Source organism: Aulonocara stuartgranti (genome assembly GCF_965226115.1).
Source record: "Aulonocara stuartgranti genome assembly, chromosome: 8".
Classification (NCBI taxonomy): domain Eukaryota; kingdom Metazoa; phylum Chordata; class Actinopteri; order Cichliformes; family Cichlidae; genus Aulonocara; species Aulonocara stuartgranti.
This window is the reverse complement of record NC_138959.1, coordinates 2,115,677-2,133,806: the sequence shown is the minus strand read 5'-3', so window position 1 is coordinate 2,133,806 and position 18,130 is coordinate 2,115,677. Positions and strand designations below refer to the sequence as shown.

Sequence of the window (18,130 nt, the reverse complement as noted above, 5' to 3'; positions counted from 1 at the left end):
TGTCCTGAAGTAGCTTTGCATGATTCACGGCTCAAAATAACTCTTCTGCACTTTACACTGGGCCTGAGTGCAGCTTCTCACTGCACCCGTCTGAAATGCTGCCCTCCGATCCTCTAACCGGGTCTCCTCCTCCACAGATTCTGGGATTTGTTTTAAACAACAGATCTTTACAGGTTAGCTCTTACCCTTTGTTATGGGCCTTAGTTTGAAACTGTGAGTGTGGACGTGTGTGCTGTATGTTCAAACATGTCTGCTTTTCTTTATGTGTGGCTTTTATTCAAACGTCAAAGTTTGAAATTCATTTTGTAACTCGCCGTACAGATGAAGTTATGGATGATTAACTGTGACATCGTGCAAACATTAAATTAGTTCATGCGAAGCTGAAGAAATCTGGGCTTTCAGGAAACTTAAACCGTGCCGTCTGCAGTTTGGCCTCCTGCTCTGACTTCTGTGGTCCGAACAGGGTTTGATGTACCTCGTTCAAACAGGGGAAGAGCTCAGAGGGAACCATTAGCTGGGTCCTCTGTGCTGCCTCAGCACTGTGGAAAAGGAGCATTTTTGAGCTCCACATCTTTTTAACAGGTGATTTTAAATGTAGAGAGGTGAGGTAGGAGACGATAGTGTCGCTGTCTGAGGATGGAAAAATACAGAGAGCAACTGTCTCAGTAGGAAGCAGAGCTCAGATGAGACAGTTTCACTTAGAGAGCGAGAGCTACACGGGTGTTTGGAGGCTGGACTGGAAACAGTGCAGATTTTAGGGGTCACGTCAGCAGCAAAGAGACAAAAAAGGTTGAAATTTCACAACAAAAAAGCAGCTATTATATGACAGTGTTAGTGGATGAAGTGAAGAGTTGGAGACTTTTGCATTAATCTCCCCAAAGTCTTAGTGGGGGGATAAATGAAGGGTGCACATGGTCCTTGTGCTCAGATGAAGCGTCAGGTCTTCTTAGGGAGTAAAATTAGTCTTTTTTGAGAGATTTCAACAAACCTGGAAACATAGAAGAGCGCTAGCATGAAAACCCTCGGGACGTTTATCTGGCAGACGCTCGATTGGATTTCATTCCTCACGGGTCCTGATCCCAAACATTTTTCAGCAGGGAGAGGGCAGCAGAAAGCGTGGAAGCACCGGATGATGGCAGCAGATTTAGTGAAGACAGTCCCTGGAGGGGGTGGCTGCTGCATCAGAGAGTAGATTTTATGTTGCGTTCAGAAAACATGGCAGCTCATGTAGTTTGGAGAGCTTAATGTGTTACGGGAGGATGCAGGGAGAGGTCTGAAAGGGAAGGATTGATAGGGAGGCCTGTTCTGTCGGGGTTTGTAGGGAAATGATGAAGAGAGTGGTACAACTGCACAAACCCGGTGATAAGCCAGAGGTCAAAGGTTCATGCAGCCCCGGGGGCGAGGCTGCTGCTACACTTGTGCTGGAACTTCATTTCAATACGACATGACTCTGTGAGTCATTTACAAACAGGACGGGAGCAGCCGGTTCGTCGCAAGCAGAAAAGAATATAAACGTATGTCATACATGCATCATACATACTTACTGTTGTCTGGCAGTAAGAGTCTGTAGGATGGAAACGGGCTTCAGTAACTGACAGGCTCTGGTGTAAGACTGTAGACTTGTATCAAGACAACGGACTTAAAGAGATAAAACCAACCGGACTGACAAACCTTTGTTTCTATGCTCTTTACTGTAGCGTCACATCTTTCACAGGGAGCCTGACGTCCACAGTTCTCAAGATATCATTTTCATTTTGGTTTTAATGGACTTTGACCTTCATTGTTAGCCCAATGTCAAAGCAGACCTTGAAGAAAAGTGTCAAGAAACAATATCGAATAATAAATCATACGACAGGACATGGAGAGATCTTTGCAATGCACTTGTTATTTGATTTGAGTTTTAGTTTTAGTGTAGCCCTCGGCCTTCTGGGGGCGTTTAGTGAAAACTGGATGTGCAGATTTCACGGAGGAGTGTTGTGCACGTATCTGTGATCTATATTTCATGTACTGTCAAAGTGCCTGCAGCTGAATCAGGTCCAACAGTAGAAACAGTTATGTGATAGAGCTCATGGATCACGCTGAAACCCCTGCGTGCTGTCCGTGGTCCTGAAACTTGACGAAGGTTCAAATCCACCATCTGACCAGAGCGTTGGCTGGCGTGGGTTACTCTAGCTTCCTCCCACAGTCCAGACACATGCAGGTAGTGGGGTTAATGTTTGAGTGTGTCTGTCTGTGTGAGCCCAGCGACAGACTGAAGACCTGTCCAGGTGTACTCCGCTTTTCGTCCTATCACCGCTGGGATAGGTGATAAGCAGAAGAGAATGGATGGATTTTAAAAGAACTCAAAAAACACATTTTTCCTTAAAGTTTATTAACATCAATGAATTCATCGTACTTGGAGGTTGGGAGGACGAGGCGAGGGGGTTGGCTCTGAAACCCTAGGTGCTGATCTGATTGGCTCGTGTCTTCACAGGATGGTTTATGAGAGCCTGTATTTTCTTCTCAATGTGTCATTTAGTGTATTCTTTTTTTTTTTTAATTCATATTTTTATTAAGGTTTCAAAAGCAGGCATTCACAATATGTACATCATGTAAGCATTCTTCATACTTAGGTTATCTGCCTTAGATACTGAAATAGTATTTTAATTTACATCCAAGTCATAAGGGAAGAATACTTATAACGATAGAAGTAATTGAAACCATCACATAATCCGAAAATCAAAAAACAAAAAACAAAACTAACAAACCTAAGAAAGAGAAAAAAAGAAAAAAGAAACAAAAAAAAAAGAAACAAAAAAAAAACACGGATGTGTTGGTATGGGGTGATCCTATAAATATATATACATACATCATAATTATTGGTTTGTAATAGTAAAATCTGGCCTATGAGGCGTGATATATTTGACCCAGTTTTCCCAATATGATGCAAATTTCTCCAGCTTGTGGTTAACAGAAGCTGTTATCTTTTCCATGTTATAAATTTCCATTGTGATTTCCTTCCATGTACTTATGTTTGGGCTCTCTGGGGATAACCATTTTCTGGTGATATTCTTTTTACAGGCCACCAATAAAATATTTATTAAATGTTTATCATATTTAGGCCATTCCTGAGGTATATATCCAAAGAACATAGTCTTACTCTCGAGAGGTATTTCACGTTTAAAGATATCCTGTAAGGCATTATGTATTTCTCTCCAATAATCCCTCAAGATTGAGCAGTCCCAGAAAATGTGGTAATGATTTGCACTTTGATTTCCACAGTTCCTCCAACAAGCAGGGGGGTTATCATCATAATGAGACTTCTGAGAAGGTGTTATAAGGTATCTAATTAGATACTTCCAGCCAAATTTTAACCTTTAACTTAGCCTTAGCAGAGTGGATATGTGGCCTGTTTAATCATCCGTACCGACTCTCCTGCCTGAAAAGCAGAAAGCAGGTTTAAGAGTTCAAAGTAGGTCAGGGCAGGGTGAACATTAGTGCTACCTGTCAGGCTTTCTTCTAGATTTATGTGGCCTAATTTTCAGAGCGGAAAGCAACAAGAGGTGGAGGCATTTTTTAAAATTAGAGCTGGGCTTCTGCGGGACTCTTTGCAGCCTTTGTGGTTGCTCCAGATTTTCAAATGTTTCTGGTTATGTTGCAGTTTATAAATATATAAGTTCATAATTTATAATTTGTCTACCAAAACTCACTTTTCCATTTTCCTTCCCCCCTTCCAGCCTGTGAGCTGATGAACCAGGGCATCCTGGCGTTGGTGACCTCTACTGGCTGCGCCTCAGCGAGCGCCCTGCAGTCCCTGACGGACGCCATGCACATCCCACACCTGTACATCCAGAGGAACAGCGAAGGATCTCCTCGCACTGCCTGCCAGTTCAACCCGAGCCCCGGCGGGCAGCGCTACACGCTGGCCGCCCGGCCGCCCGTACGCCTCAACGACGTCATGCTGACGCTGGTGGAGGAGCTGCGCTGGCAGAAGTTCATCGTGTTTTATGACATCGAGTACGGTGAGTGAGCGGATGATTATCTCGTTTTAAGTTCCTGTTAATGATCTTTGATTGAGCCACACAGAAAGCTTACAGCAGGGGTGGGGAAGTCCAGGCCTCGAGGGTCGTCGTCCTACAGGATTTAGATGTGTCCTTGATCCAACACAGCTGATTTAAATGTCCTGAAGTTCTCCAGAGGCCTGATAATGAACTAATCATGTGATTCAGGTGTGCTGACCCAGGGTGAGATCTAACACCTGCAGGACACCGGCCCTCGAGGCCTGGAGTTGGACACCCCAGGTTTAGGGGCATGAATGGAACTGTTGGAAGCTGTGGTCTCGTTTGGGATCAAACTGATCCTGATCCTGCTGAAATCTGTCAAATGTGGTAACGCTGCTGGTTATATGAACAGCTGCAGCCTCGTGGAGAACATCAAACTTCTCCACTTCCAGCGTCAGTGGCAGCTTTAATTGGCTCGCTTTCTCAGCTTTCTGCAAGCCTTGTTTAGTCTTCCAGTGAGAAGATTTGCACTTTTCCCTCAGTGATGGATTCGATGCTGTGGGATTTGCAGCTTCATGTGCTGATTTTTCCTCCTTAATGCTAAAACATCAGTGGAATTTTCCCCAAAAACATTGCATTATATTCTTGGAATCTGTTGGTAGTCTTATTTCTAGATGTCTGACTGTATTTCTTGCTGCTGCTGAGATGAGGCTGTTGGTATTTGAACTCTGCTGGGTGCCTGTTTCTCCTTTGGGTTTCAGCGGTGAGGATCCTTTAATGCCCTATCTCAGACCAAGTATCGTAGCGTGGGGCCACGGCTCCTTGATGAGTAACCTGCTCTTTTGCACTGTGTGATACGTGCCTGGATTGCTCCCTCTGGCAGTCACAGCTACTCCATCTATTTTTGGGCTTCGTAATGCAAACAGCATCAAGCTGCAACGTTTGAGAGTGTGATCTCTTTATAGCCGGCGGTATCATTTTATTTCAAGAACACAAATAACCTTGTTCATCTGAACAAAAATGGATTTCAGTTCAAAACTCTGTTTCCAAAAGTTGCTTTCAGCTATAGCCTCTCTGCTTTTGTTTAACATTTACCTCCCGTTACTCACATGGGACGCATGTCGACATAGAATTGGAAAACCATTAGGAATAACTCCCGACTACTTAAATGATTTTCGATGTGTCTGCGTCAGAATGCTGGAACAAAAACTTTTTTAGATCGACTCTGCTGCCCGCCGGATTTGTTTGGAATGGCTCGGTTGGACTGTATCTTAATGAAATCACATTAGGCTCAATGGATTTTTGAGTGTAATCAATAGAGGATGGTGGCAATTACAATATAAGGATATAGACAGATGCAGGCATTTAGCTTCTCGGATACTCTTATCCAGAGTGATTTAGAGTAAGTGCATCAGTAACTGCAGGCCAGGATCTGAATCCTTTATTAACGAACCGGCGACTCAGTGAAGAATGAGACCAAAAGGCAAACGTGCAGCTACACAGCGTAACGCAGCTGCAGGCGTGCTTTCTCAAATACCTGTTTCAAAACTACCTGCAGTATTAGCTCATACAGAAACTTCACAGACCTCAGAGATGGTGATTGGTTGGCTTGGTAGGTTCAGGGTGGTCAGCAGCGCTGCAGACCACGCCCCGACAGACACATTAACCAGGTGAAATAAATATTTATTCAGATATTTTGCAAATATTTATTTTTCATTTTTTTAGCAGTTGAGTGATTTTTTCCAATTATTTTTTAAAATTCAGGTCAAGGCTGCGCTACAGGCTGCGAAATCCCAAAGGTGATACAAGCATGACGGCTCACTACAGCTTTTGTTTGGTCTATGAATAATTTAAGTTAAACTTTTTAATTTTAAGAGTTCAAAATGTGTTCATTACATAAATAAAATAAAATTTTCTCTGTAGCACTTCATGGATTTGACAAGCAACACACTTTAGGTGTTTATACAAAGCATAAAGGAAAAAAGCAATAACAGTGTTTTCTTCATTTTAGATGCAAAAAGTATTTGCAGCTCCCAGTGTTTTCTTTTCCATGGAAACTGGGTCCAAACGGCTCTTTGGGTGCTAAAGGTTGCTGACCCTGGTGTAGACGATCCACTAAAGAATGGATTTAACAGACTTTTGCATCTTCAGAAAAGATGGGACGCTTTGTAAAATGTAAATAACAACCATGCTTACCAAATCTCATGAACGTCAGATCTTATAACACCACATAGAAAACTCATATTTCATACAAAATATTAGCTGAATTTGATGAAAGCAGTAAAATCTAAAATAAATGTAATGGGGGCAGAAATGAAGTAGTGCTAAAAAGAAACAGCTGGACGAACATTTTTCAGCTAATTACGGTAAATTTTTTCACTTTAAGGATTTAATATGTTTTCTCCGTTTTATATAAAATATGATTTTATGATATTTGCAAGTCATTTGTCCCAACAGCTTTGGGTTTGGAACACCTCCCATCGTGGAGGGAGGGTTAGGGTTCAATACAGAAAGTCCTGCAGAGCGTGGAGCTGTCACAGGCTGCAACACGTGCAACCACCCCAACCTTAGCATGGCTGTCACGGTTGTGACTCTGAACGTTGCTCCGAGTGAAAGGTCTGCATTAGTTAGCGCACCGCGTGCAACTGGACGACGTGAAAAACTATTAGTGGATCATTTATAATGTTGTCAGTGAGCACGAGCTGTCGCCGCCTCTTCCTTTTAATAGCTTCCATATCACAGCAAAGCTCGGCGCCACAAAGCAAACACGGCGCACGTAACAGCCGGACACTTTGTGAAGACGCTGCACTCTGATGTTTTCATTATGATTTTGTTTGCTCTCCCTGTAATGTTGCAGCGTTCGGCTCATTGTTGTCATTTCTGCTGATCGCGTTGCTGCAGTTGGCTGAATAGTGGAATGAATGTGAGAATTCAAATAACAGAATAAATCAGATGAATAAATCTGATCAGACTCCATCGTCGGGGCTCGAAGTACCTGAACGGTAACGTTGGGGCCGGTCCTCCAGTTTTCCACACAAAAGGAAAAAACTGAAAGAAATAGAGCCACGAGTACAAAATCCCACCAGCCATGTGCCGGTGTTTCCGTTTTTTTCTTCTGCTTTTTGCTGTGAACAGTGAAGACAGTCAGGGGGTGTAAAAGCCCCGGTCTTTGGACAGATTTAACGGATGCCGTGCTCTGCTGCGAAGCTGCCCTGCAGCTCTGATATGAACAAGCATCAGGTCGAGCGATGAGAGCTCCGAGTGAACCTCTGATCCGGCTCGGGTCAGCGGGGACTCCCTCACAAAACAGCGCTGTCAGTGCCGAGCGCAGAGTTTGGCCGTGGCTGCAGGAGGTGAACGAATGGACGAGCTGTCGAGGATCACGCCGGCTGATGACATTATATGTGACAAAATGTAATAAGGCGGAGCTCCAAGGGGAGCAAAAGCTGGGAAAGCCATTAGATCTTGAGGACTGGAGACATGAGAAAGGAGTAAAAGCATGGGCGCAATTCAACCACAAACGGGCTGCATTGATGTTTTTGTTTTACCAAACTGGACTTTAGAGAGGACACAGGGAGACAGCTGTCAGTTAATTGCATCATGTTCTCCTGTTAATAACTTGCTGGATAACTGTGTGAAAGAAGCTGATGGATTTTCACTCCTCGCTGAACCAACCCAACGATTCCTCGAAGAGTTTCTGAAGGTTTGAGAAGCTTTCGGATTTCACTGATTTGAAAGCATGTTTGATAGTAGACGCATCATTTCACGTGGAATGTTGTAACTACCATCACGTGAGGAGGTAAAGGTGTGCTTTGCTAAAATTGCAAAAACACTCTTCTCTCCCTCTGTAGTGGCACCAAGCCACGCCGGCTGAATCTATTTATCCAGGCTTTTAAATTCCTGCTGCTTCCACTCCAGCCTTAATGACGTTATAGCACAGGCTGGCTTCTGTCCTTCCTCCAGCGCTGTGCCACGACATGAAGGAAAAGTATGGATAGCAGTGTCTGATCCGTATGATATCAAAGAAGGCTCCGCCTCCATCACCAAGGCCCTGTGTGAAACGAGTCAGGGTGTGTTTGAGCTGGAAATCATGCAAAGCTACTCTAAGTTTAACAGCATGGAGCTGGAAATGAGCGGAAATGTTTTTTCTCTTGTGTTGTAGAAATTCAGCTTGGAAAGAAAACAGAGGAAATTTGATTCTTCTTGCAGTTCTTAGAATGAACAAAGCTGTGAATCGCACTGCTCTGTCCCTTTACTGTAACAGCAGACTAATTCAGCTGTTCTCAGACTTTTTGGGAACATTACAGGGAACAACAGTTTTCCGAGGACCCTGTAATGACCCAAACTCTTATTTAACTGGCTCGGGCTTTGAATGGGTGCTCGCCAGCTGACTAATACGCCGCGCTGCACGACAGACATGTTTACTGCACTCTGAGAGAAGCCAGTTATTTCACGACAGATGGATGAGATGAGTCACCGTCATGTAAGAGTTTTGATTGGCCCAAAATAGGGGCCAGACTTGTAATAAACACAGTGTGACTGTTTTGGTGGCCGTGCACGGGTTGTGGATGTCGAGGATGCAGAGACATGACACGGCAGCGCTGTGAGCTCAAACTTTAGTAAATGAAACATGAAAGATTAGACTGGATGATAACGTTCACTCTGAGCTCTGCCGGCTTCAGACGTAACGTGTTGACAGATGTGACAGTGTGATGTTTCCCATCCACAGATTCAGTGTCATAAAAGCGTCTTTACAATCCTCTGTAAATGAATCTTTAATTGTGTCAATGACACAGCAGCTCGCAGCTCTTTAATCGGCCTGTTTGCTGTTTATTCAGTTGTTAAATGGAAGTGAAGAGCTCACTTCAAAGGTAGCTGGGAACAGCCTGTGGAGGATCTTTTAAGTGAGACAACACTGAATGTTTTCGGTGTTTGGTGTGGCGGAGACACGCTGCGCTGCGTGATCCCACCGCACCGCTTACCAATTAGTCGAGGCGGCGTCGGAGTGTGTGCGGAGCGGCTGTGTGCATATCGATCATCGTTACAGCGGCTGGACGTTTCTGGGTTTGAATTCAGTGTTTGCACGCCCGAGGTTTCAGCTGCGTCTCGTCTGCCTCACGCTTTGTGTTTTGTGTCTTTATTTCTAAGTTAACTTTTTGTGATGAATGAGCTGATTTCAGGCTTTGCAGGTTTATTTGCTCAGTTTATTCGAAAAGCTCAGAGATCCATTCGTACTTTTGTGGTTTATGTCTGTTCACCTGGAAGTGACGCAAGCCGCTGCTCACAGAGCTGTGAACGGTCAGCGGCGTCCAGCGGCGCTCTGGCTCAGAAGAGGCCAGCGGCTGGAGGCCACATCAATAAGTGGACCGTGCGGACTTTTCCTTTCTCTCTGATGTGACTTCAAAACCTTCAAATATGAGTGAACAGCAAATTCAAGGACGTGACGTGTAATCATCGCCCGTTCCTTCAGAAAAAATGGATTTTGGCAGAAGATTTCGGAGCAAATTGATGTTTACGCTGCCATTTTTGAGCCTAAAAGAAAGTGGAATTGACACTTGGCACACGTTCAGCCCACACGTCCAGTGAGCTTTGCCAGACCGCAATGTTGCTCAGCCGCTGGTACGTTGTTTTCTGTCGGTAGTGCTTCCTCACAGTGCGCAGATTCCTCATCGCCGTCCAGCTTTTATCGGTTTTCCATTCAAACGTAATCGTCCTTTCAGAGGGCAGATTTGGTTTGCTACGCCACACGTGGAAAAAGACAGGCCTGCTCTCTGGACCTAATCACACACGCGTATTGATCCTCTTGTTTTCCTGTTGATACTAATCCTCCCTAATTTCTGTCAGTCTGTATTCTCTCAACCATTCATTGTTTCTCTGAAAATCTGTCCTTTTATGGATTTCATGTAACGTCTTTCGCTGGTGAACATCGCGCCTGAATATATGAGCAGCGCTGTAAAGCAGGACGAGTCCAGCAGAGAGGGAAGTGAACAAGAAGGCGAGAAAAGGCGAAACAAACAGACTACGACCCCGTCGAAGTTCGAGGACGAGTTTTGACGCCAACTTTGAACACGTGCACAAGTCTACTAACCCCTCTTCGTCTTCATCTCTTCCTCCTCGCTCTGCGTGACGTGCGAGGCCATTACGAGCGCGAGCCGAGCAGAGGAGGCCCATTTATTCAGATTAGAGGCTCATCGTTGAGGGATACGAGGAGCAGATGGGCTTTTTGGTTCGCTTGTCTGGCCGAGTCCGCACCGACCGTCCGGGACTGTCAGTCGGCCGTGATGATGATTAAAGAAGCTCCTTGGCTCGCCTCCTTCCGCCCTCGCTTTTTTACTTTTTCATCCATCCGAAGCCTCGGAGCTCAAAAAAACGTCTCTGGTGCAATTTTGTCCTAAAGGGCGATAAGTAAGACGTTTGCTGCCTCGCAGCACAAACGTAGCCGTGGTAGGACGCTGCGTGGTGGAAGAATCGCCCTTCATGAGCCAGAATAAAGAGAAGACATCGTGCACTTTTTATTTTTGATAGCTGGGAGTCGTTTTTTTCAAATTCAAATTCAAATTTTATTTGTCACACACACAACCATACACAGTATGACATGGGGGTGAAATGCTTGTAGCTGTACAATGCCCGACCATTAAATGACAGAAGAAAAGTTTTACAATATTTACAATTTACTACAAAAATGTACAAATTAACTTAGGAATTTACAGTAAAGAATGTGCAAATAGCAGAAGAGATTATAAAGATTATAAAGATTATAAATTATAGGAATTATAGGATTATAGGAAATGTGTGGTGGTGCGTGTGGTGATGTGTGGGAGAGTCCAGTCCTACACCTGGTTCAGGCCCCGAATAGCCTGGGGGAAGAAGCTCCTCCTCATTCTCTCTGTTTTGGCCTTAAGGGAGCGGAAGCGCTTCCCAGACCTCAACAGTGAGAAGAGTCCATTGTTGGGATGGGAGAGGTCCATCATAATCTTCCTAGCTTTGGACTTGCACCGCTTGGTGTAGATGGACAGCAGGTCAGGGAGCTCTGATTGAATGATGCGTTCGGCCGAGCGCACCACCCTTTGCAGATCTCATCTGTCCTGCTTGGTGCTGTTCCCAAACCAGGTGCAGATGTTTGCCAGATGTTTGTCAGGACGCTCTCGATGGTGCAGGAGTAGAAGTTCTTGAGCACCTTCAGTGGCAGATGGAAGTCTCTAAGTCTTCTGAGGAAGAAGAGACGCTGACGGGCTTTCTTAACCAGGGTGTTGATGTGACAGGACCATGAAAGGTCCTGAGTGATGTGGACACCCAGGTATCGGAAACTGTCCACTCTCTCCACTGGCGTGCCACTGATGATGAGGGGTTTGTAATTCCTCGCCTGCTTTGTAGTGAAGTCCACGATCAGCTCCTTAGTCTTGCTGACGTTTAGGAGGAGGTTATTCTCCTGGCACCAGGTCTCTCTTTTTCTGAGTATTCTTGGGCACAGATGACTGCTGCAACACGGGGAGCAAATAAACATAAAACAGGTAGAAGATCTCAGTGAAAATGAATAATTAAAGGTTATTAGTCTCCTGATGAGTTTTTAATAATCCCACTGCACTCAGGCAGCATCCTCATCTCCTGTGCTCCTGCTGGGTAACTGCATCCACCCAACGTTTTCAAATTTCATCATTTAAAAATCATTTTTTACATCCTATTAATTTTTTATTTATTGATGTAAGTTAGTGCTGAAGCTGTTTTCTGTAGGTTTTTATTGCATTAATATTTAACTAGACTGGTTTATCTGTTATTATTTTACCTGCACATACTTCACCTCCTGTATTTCCTCAGATGTCTTCATTTCCGTATTCTTAACATTTACGTTAATATTTTATAACACAGCCTGCGACTTACAGCATAATTCTCCTGTAATTTAATGGAACGTCCCTGCACGTTTTTACAAATTGCAACGTTTTATCAACACATAATAAAGTTGAGTCTGTGTGGGAGACATTTCTTAAAACAAATATTAGCGCAGCCGTGCGGTGTTGACATCGTTTCCCTCGTAGCTTCAGTGCAAATGTGCAGCTGGGCATGTGTTCACAGTTTCACTTCCCTCCCACAAAACTTCCTCGGGGATCTTCTGCTCCTCATCGTGAGCTGCAGTGGCCAGCCCGGAGCTTCCAGCATGATGCGAGGAGCCAGATGAATTCCCTGCTGGAGATTTCTCCAGAAGCTGAGGCTGCTGTGAAGGCTCTGCAGCAGCAGCCTAAACTTCTCCACTGGTGGCCACGTTTGGAAGCCAACGCAGAAATGAAGTTGGTCTGGTCTGAGCCGCTGTGGGGACTGCAAACAGCGTGAGGGCGTGGGGGCTTCCCATGATGCACCGAGTGCTTCTTCTTCACTCACTCTGTGTTTATAGACAGTGAATCGTTAGTTATTGTTAATCTCTGGCTCGCTTCCACAGCATGTCTTTATCCTGTCATCCTTCTCTCACCCTCCCTGAGCCTGGTTCTGCTGGAAGTTTCTTCCTGTTAAAAGGGAGTTTTTCCTCCCCACTGTTGCCAAAGTGCTTGTTCATAGGGGGTCATATGATTGGTGTCCAGAACGTAATGAAACACAGAGAGGCGTCATCATCTGACATCATCATTCATGTCTGATCATTTACCGCAGCTTCTACCTGTGAGGCCGCGGCGCTAACAACCAGAGACGTCATATCTTCAAATCGATGTCACCTCGTTTTGTCCTTCATTGCTTTGTTTCCCACCGTGTTGGTCCATTTGCTTGACCGTAAAGGCCACAGTGGCCCCGTGGATGAAGCATCACTCAATCAGGACAGAAATGTCTCGTCACAGGAAAAGATTTTTAGGAAGCAACTACATGGTTAGTTTGGTGAGCTCGCCCTAAACCCCACGCCCAGTTTCACAGCAGTGATGTCAGTCATGTGCCTCAGCACCTCACCTCTATCACAATAATAATCTTTCTGCTTTACTGTGTTTTATTCTGCTCCGATACCTTCAAAGTGAAAGAAGGCGTTATTTCTTTACCAGCGTCGTACGGCGTCTGCTTCCACTAAACTCCTGAGGAATTTCACACTTCTTCTCTGCGGTTACGCATGTTTGCTCGAGTTTAATCAGCAGCGTCTTTAAAAGGGAGAGCGTCTTCATCGACAGAGGAATGATGAAAAGACTACATGTTCCAGCCGCTGCAGAGCGAGGAGGGTCATGGGGTTATTCATCAGTGAGAAGTACTTTGTGGGAGATTGACACTCCTGCGAGGGCGATGCTTAAGAAAAGGTCAGAGGTCAATGAAATCATTAGGATTTATTCAACCAGTGTATCCAAATAGCATCTGACTTATTGAAAGTTGCCTTGACCTCGAGAGTTTATCCAGCATTTACCACCACGGGGTGAACGAGTGCAACATGTCAGAGTTTCTATTTCTCAAATTCAGAGTAACGACCTGAAAAATGGGGTATTGCAGGTTCTCTAAAGCCCTGCTGCTGGCAGAAGAAAGGATGTGGAGATAAAGACACACACACACAGCACAAGAGTGGACGATTGATTTCTGCCCTTCTACGTGGGTATCAATATGACCGGCGTTGCATGGCTTCACTGAGCGTGACGCAGCAGCTCAGGCGCATCAAAGCTGCAGACTCCAAATGTCACGCTGGCCGCACACCGGCTGGCCAAGCGCACGGATGGACAGCCGAGCTGCAGTGCGCTCTGGGAAACTGTGTTTTTCATCAACACCTAATCAGAGGCAGCTGTCAGGCGGAACAGACGGCCGTCCCGCAGAGAAACGCTGATAAAGATATCGACAGAGGCCAGAGAGCGTACGTGTGTGTGGGAGGGTAAATAAGCACACTCACCTCTTCTTTTCTTTTCCAGTGTAAAACACCTCCGATAGAGGCCAATAAATTGTGGAAAGTATTTCACGGGGCCACACAAGCTGCTGGCCAGAGGAAAGGAGAGAGGAGACTCGAGCTCATTTCCAAAAGCAGTTTCTGTAATTGAGGTAGCATAAAAAACATTCCCCGTGGACCGCCGCTCAAAACGAGATGCTAAATATAAAGTGAAACCTCGGCTAACGGTTCAAAAAGATGAAAAACGGACTTACTGAGGTCCTAAAAGACATTCAGACACATTTCAGTCATTACTGCAGAGTCGATGGAGCACTGTGGATAAAATAGACCTCTACCTGTGCTTCACGCGGATGACTTCACCTGGCCACTGTTTAAACTAACCCGACTGGCAGCATCTGGCTTGACTGGTGATGTTGACTCTCATTGGCTGCACTTGCATTAACAACTGTGAGGCTCATCCTGAGCCCACATGTGTGGACTTTCACATCTCAGTATCATTTTTGTCCCCTCAGTTTTCCACATGCATTCATCCTCTGTGTGCTCATCACTCTGACAGCCACCCTGTCTTTCCACGGAGCGCTGCACAGTATAAAAACACAGCACTGAGAGTAGCGGCTGAAGTTGGTACAACACTGATTTGTTGCTTTGCTGTTCTCCAGGCTTTGTAATCATTTACAGGATGGAGATCAGCAAAGAGGAACAAGCTGCACATTAATGTTACGGCTTATTTGCAGCAAAGACAAGACGAGGCAGCTGTACAGCAGCAAAAATGCTGACTGGCACACTTAAATAATAAGTCAGATGGCGTTATGTTTTCTTCTTATCAGCATATCCCATTACACAAACAAAATCAGCAACACTATAATCCTACAGAGAAGTATGATGTAGCTCATTTGTCTGTGCTGTAAATCTCCATTATTGTCCAAAGTCAGGCTCGTCCTTGGGCCTCTGAGCCACAACATCGAGCATGGAGACTGTCTGAGGTTCACGTGTGAAAGTGTACAATCTGTGGGAAAGGAAAATGATTTGCATGTGTCCGAAACTACGGAGCCCCGCAGGGGACATGGGAGAAAAAAAAATTAAGACGGACTTTTGCGAGATCTCGCAAAACAAACTCGGGATCTCGCAAAAGTTTTAGCCGCATTCTTCGGACGCCGGCTCGAAGCCGACCGGGAGGTCGAGGCACGATGTGCCGGGAAAGCGGTGTTCCTCCCGGCTGTAGTAGGACTCGACCTCCCGTTAGCTCGAAGCTAACGGGAGGTCGAAGGCCGAAGAATGCGGCTAAAACTTTTGCGAGAACCCGAGTTTGCAAAAGTCCGTCTTAATTTTTTTTTCTCCCATGTCCGCTGCGGGGCTCCGTACGAAACAACCTCGAAACTCATCAGCATTAAAATCCCTCCCTGCTTTGTTTGACCTGCAGTACCACACAGTGACCACCAGGTTTCATCTGTTATCAGATCTTTTCTTTATTGCCCCGGTAACTCCTGATTGGTGGATTTTGTGACTTTGTTGTCCTTTATTCTCTCTAAATGACCCCACACTGAACTAGTCACATAAATATTACCTAACTATGACAGCACCACTGAGGGGACACTGGCTGACAGATTAATACATTATTGGCTTTGAAATTTAAATAAACAAAAAAAGACAAAGAGAACATGAACTCAGCGTCACTCAGTGGTGTTGCAGGCTTTATGTGGCTCTTGATTTAAAAACAGAAGGTAAAATGACACCAGCCTCATCTGTACAAACAGTAAATGAATGACAGTGTGTTTGCTCTTCACAAACGGAGCAGGAAAGTGAGCGTTAACAGTCAGCGTGTTTCCTCTTCAGTGGATTCAAGGCGATGGCGGCTCGTGTTTTCATTGTGCCGCGGCGCCGTGCGACTGAACCATACTGCGCACTTCTGTTGACATTTTATGAATGTTTCATCACTGACAAGAATGATCAGATGAACCGCAGCTCTCCAGAGTACTGAGCTCTCTATCCAAGCAAAAGTGCCTGAAAAGAATCAGATTAAAATGAAAATGATTAAAGTATAAAATATTCAAATGCGGAGTTACCGGGAGGAACGAGGAGAGGAAAGAGAGAGCGCAGTAAATTAGAGAGAGGTGAAAAGGGTAGAGTGGGGGATTAGCTCCAGACAGCGTGAAGAAAGCTGCGCCCGAGGCCCATCGCTGTTAGGATGCATTTATGTCTCGGCCTCCTCGTACAGCTTGTTTGCATACCGAGTGCGCTCTCGCTTAAACCTGTGTGGCTGTGCGAATTCTTCTGTGTGCTTCATCCATACTTTGCATTAAATTAAAGGACTAAACCAAAGCAGTGAGCAGGTTGTGGTTACTGCTCAGCCTTCACTGCCTCAGCTTCATCGAGTCAAAACAAGCTTTGAAGATTTCACAGCAAGTGTTTTCAGCTCGTCTCAGTCCACATCCTTCCTTTGCTTCACATGCTCAGAAAATAAAATGGCTTGTACTTTCTTTTTGTTTTCCATATGGAATCATCATCATCAGGGGGAAACACTGAAATAGGCAGGGTATTGTCCTGTGAGCCTATCCCAGATATCAGAGGGTGAATGGTGGGGCAGCAGTCTATCAAACAGCTAACGCAGAGAGACAGACGACCACTCGCACTCACTCCTGCTATCGTTGCACTGTCTTTAGAAGTCATCGTGTCCGGCTCTGGCAGTGCTCGTCCTGTTCCTCCTCACACAGAGGAACATACTGGTCCTGTTGCTGGGTTCTACACCCCCGTCCTCTCCTCACCATCTCCCAGTATCTCATACGTACTCTTAAGACTGTCCCGGGAGACACAGCATGTATGGACGCGCCATCCTGGGGGCGCTGGACTTCCTGTGCAGCCTGCAGGTCTCGAGAAAAGCAGCAACAGAAAGCAAAGCTGGAGAAGAATCACTCAGAAGGGTTAACGTGAGGGCAGTGCTCTGTGGACACCACCTGCTAAAACAATCCCTTTGTGGGTTGTTGCCTCTCAGGTGCACCTGTGGTCACTTGTTTGCACCGAAGCAGCTGACGATGGTCCGTGCTTCTAAACTGATGTCGATCCCTCAGATTTAACTGGCTTTATTGGATATTGTGATGACTGAGTGTGTTTGAGATCATTGATAAACTGACCAAAAAGTCATTTTGGTTATTTGCACATTTATTAGCTTTTAAACCGAACCAAAAGGAGTGATTTTTCAGGGGTGAAGAAATGTGACAGAAAGGGAAATAATGCTTATTCCCACACAAAACTCTTACTGGGAAAATCTCTGTCTCTCTTCCACAGCATGTCTTTATCCTGTCTTCCTTCTCTCACCCCAACCAATCACAGTAGATGGCCCCGCCCCTCCCTGAGCCTGGTCCTGCCAGAGGTTTCTTCCTGTTAAAAGGGAGTTTTTCCTTCCCACTGTCACCAAAGTGCTGCTCACAGGGGGTCATATGATTGTTGGGTTTTCTCTGTATGTATTATTGTAGGGTCGACCTTACAGTATAAAGCACCTTGGGGCGGTTGTTTTGATTTTGCGCTGTGTAAATAAAGTTGGGATCCAAACCAAAGGGAGACGTCAGCCTGCGTTTTATGCAGAAACACTGTAGGAAGAAGCTGTGTTTGGAATAAAGAGAGATTATTTTGTGAGAGGAAGAAGAGGAGTAAATGTTTTGAGAATAAAATGAGTCATTAATCTATTGTTTGGCTTTGAAAACTGACTCATTTAGACAAAGATTATCCCTTTATAAAACCGCATGATATTGAAATTTCATTATCCGTGTTCAAACAATTTCCTTTGTCTGTAAAGATGAACAGAAACAGTTCGAGCACATCAGATCTGAGTCCCGTATGTTGTACAGTAATATTATTAGGCTAATACTCGCATTAGAACCATTTTCATCTTCCTGCAAACAATGAACAAAGGCTGCAGGGCCTGCAAGTGTGTAAGTTTCTGATAATGGTGAACTTCTGCCAGCCGGTCTGAGTGCTTAACCTCTCATGTGTCTGATCTGCCTAAACTGTTACATCCATTAAATAATAAGCCATTTAGTGCGTCTCTCTGCTTTCAGTCCATCGCTTCTGTTTGGCAGTCCTTCTCTTGGCCTCTGTGATTTTCTTTTAATTACAAAGGAAATGAATGGATGCTTCTCTGTCAATTTAACTGCACTTTAAAATGGCCCCTGTTCACCCCTCATTGGGCTAAACTCTCCAAGAGGATTAAACCGGTCTGAAAGCCACTTAGAGAGAACCTCGTGTTGCTTCATACATATTTAAGGCTGCACAAGCCAAGACAAAACGCTGTTAGACAATGGCTCATTGGCTCTTAGCTTGTTAGCTC

General features: G+C 45.0%; 1 protein-coding gene across 6 annotated transcripts in view; it reads left to right on the top strand.

Annotated features, from left to right (window-relative positions):
* The window catches only part of grid1b (glutamate receptor, ionotropic, delta 1b), a 601,213-nt gene that overhangs the window by 329,433 nt on the left and 253,650 nt on the right, over positions 1-18,130 (top strand). For all 6 annotated transcript variants that reach the window (XR_014278519.1, XM_082544624.1, XM_082544623.1 and 3 more), the window contains one exon: positions 3,717-4,001. Coding sequence is in view for 5 of the 6 variants with exons in the window: in XM_082544624.1 (XP_082400750.1) it covers positions 3,717-4,001 (285 nt within the window). In the remaining variant the exon portion in view is untranslated. The remainder of the gene's footprint in view (positions 1-3,716; positions 4,002-18,130) is intronic.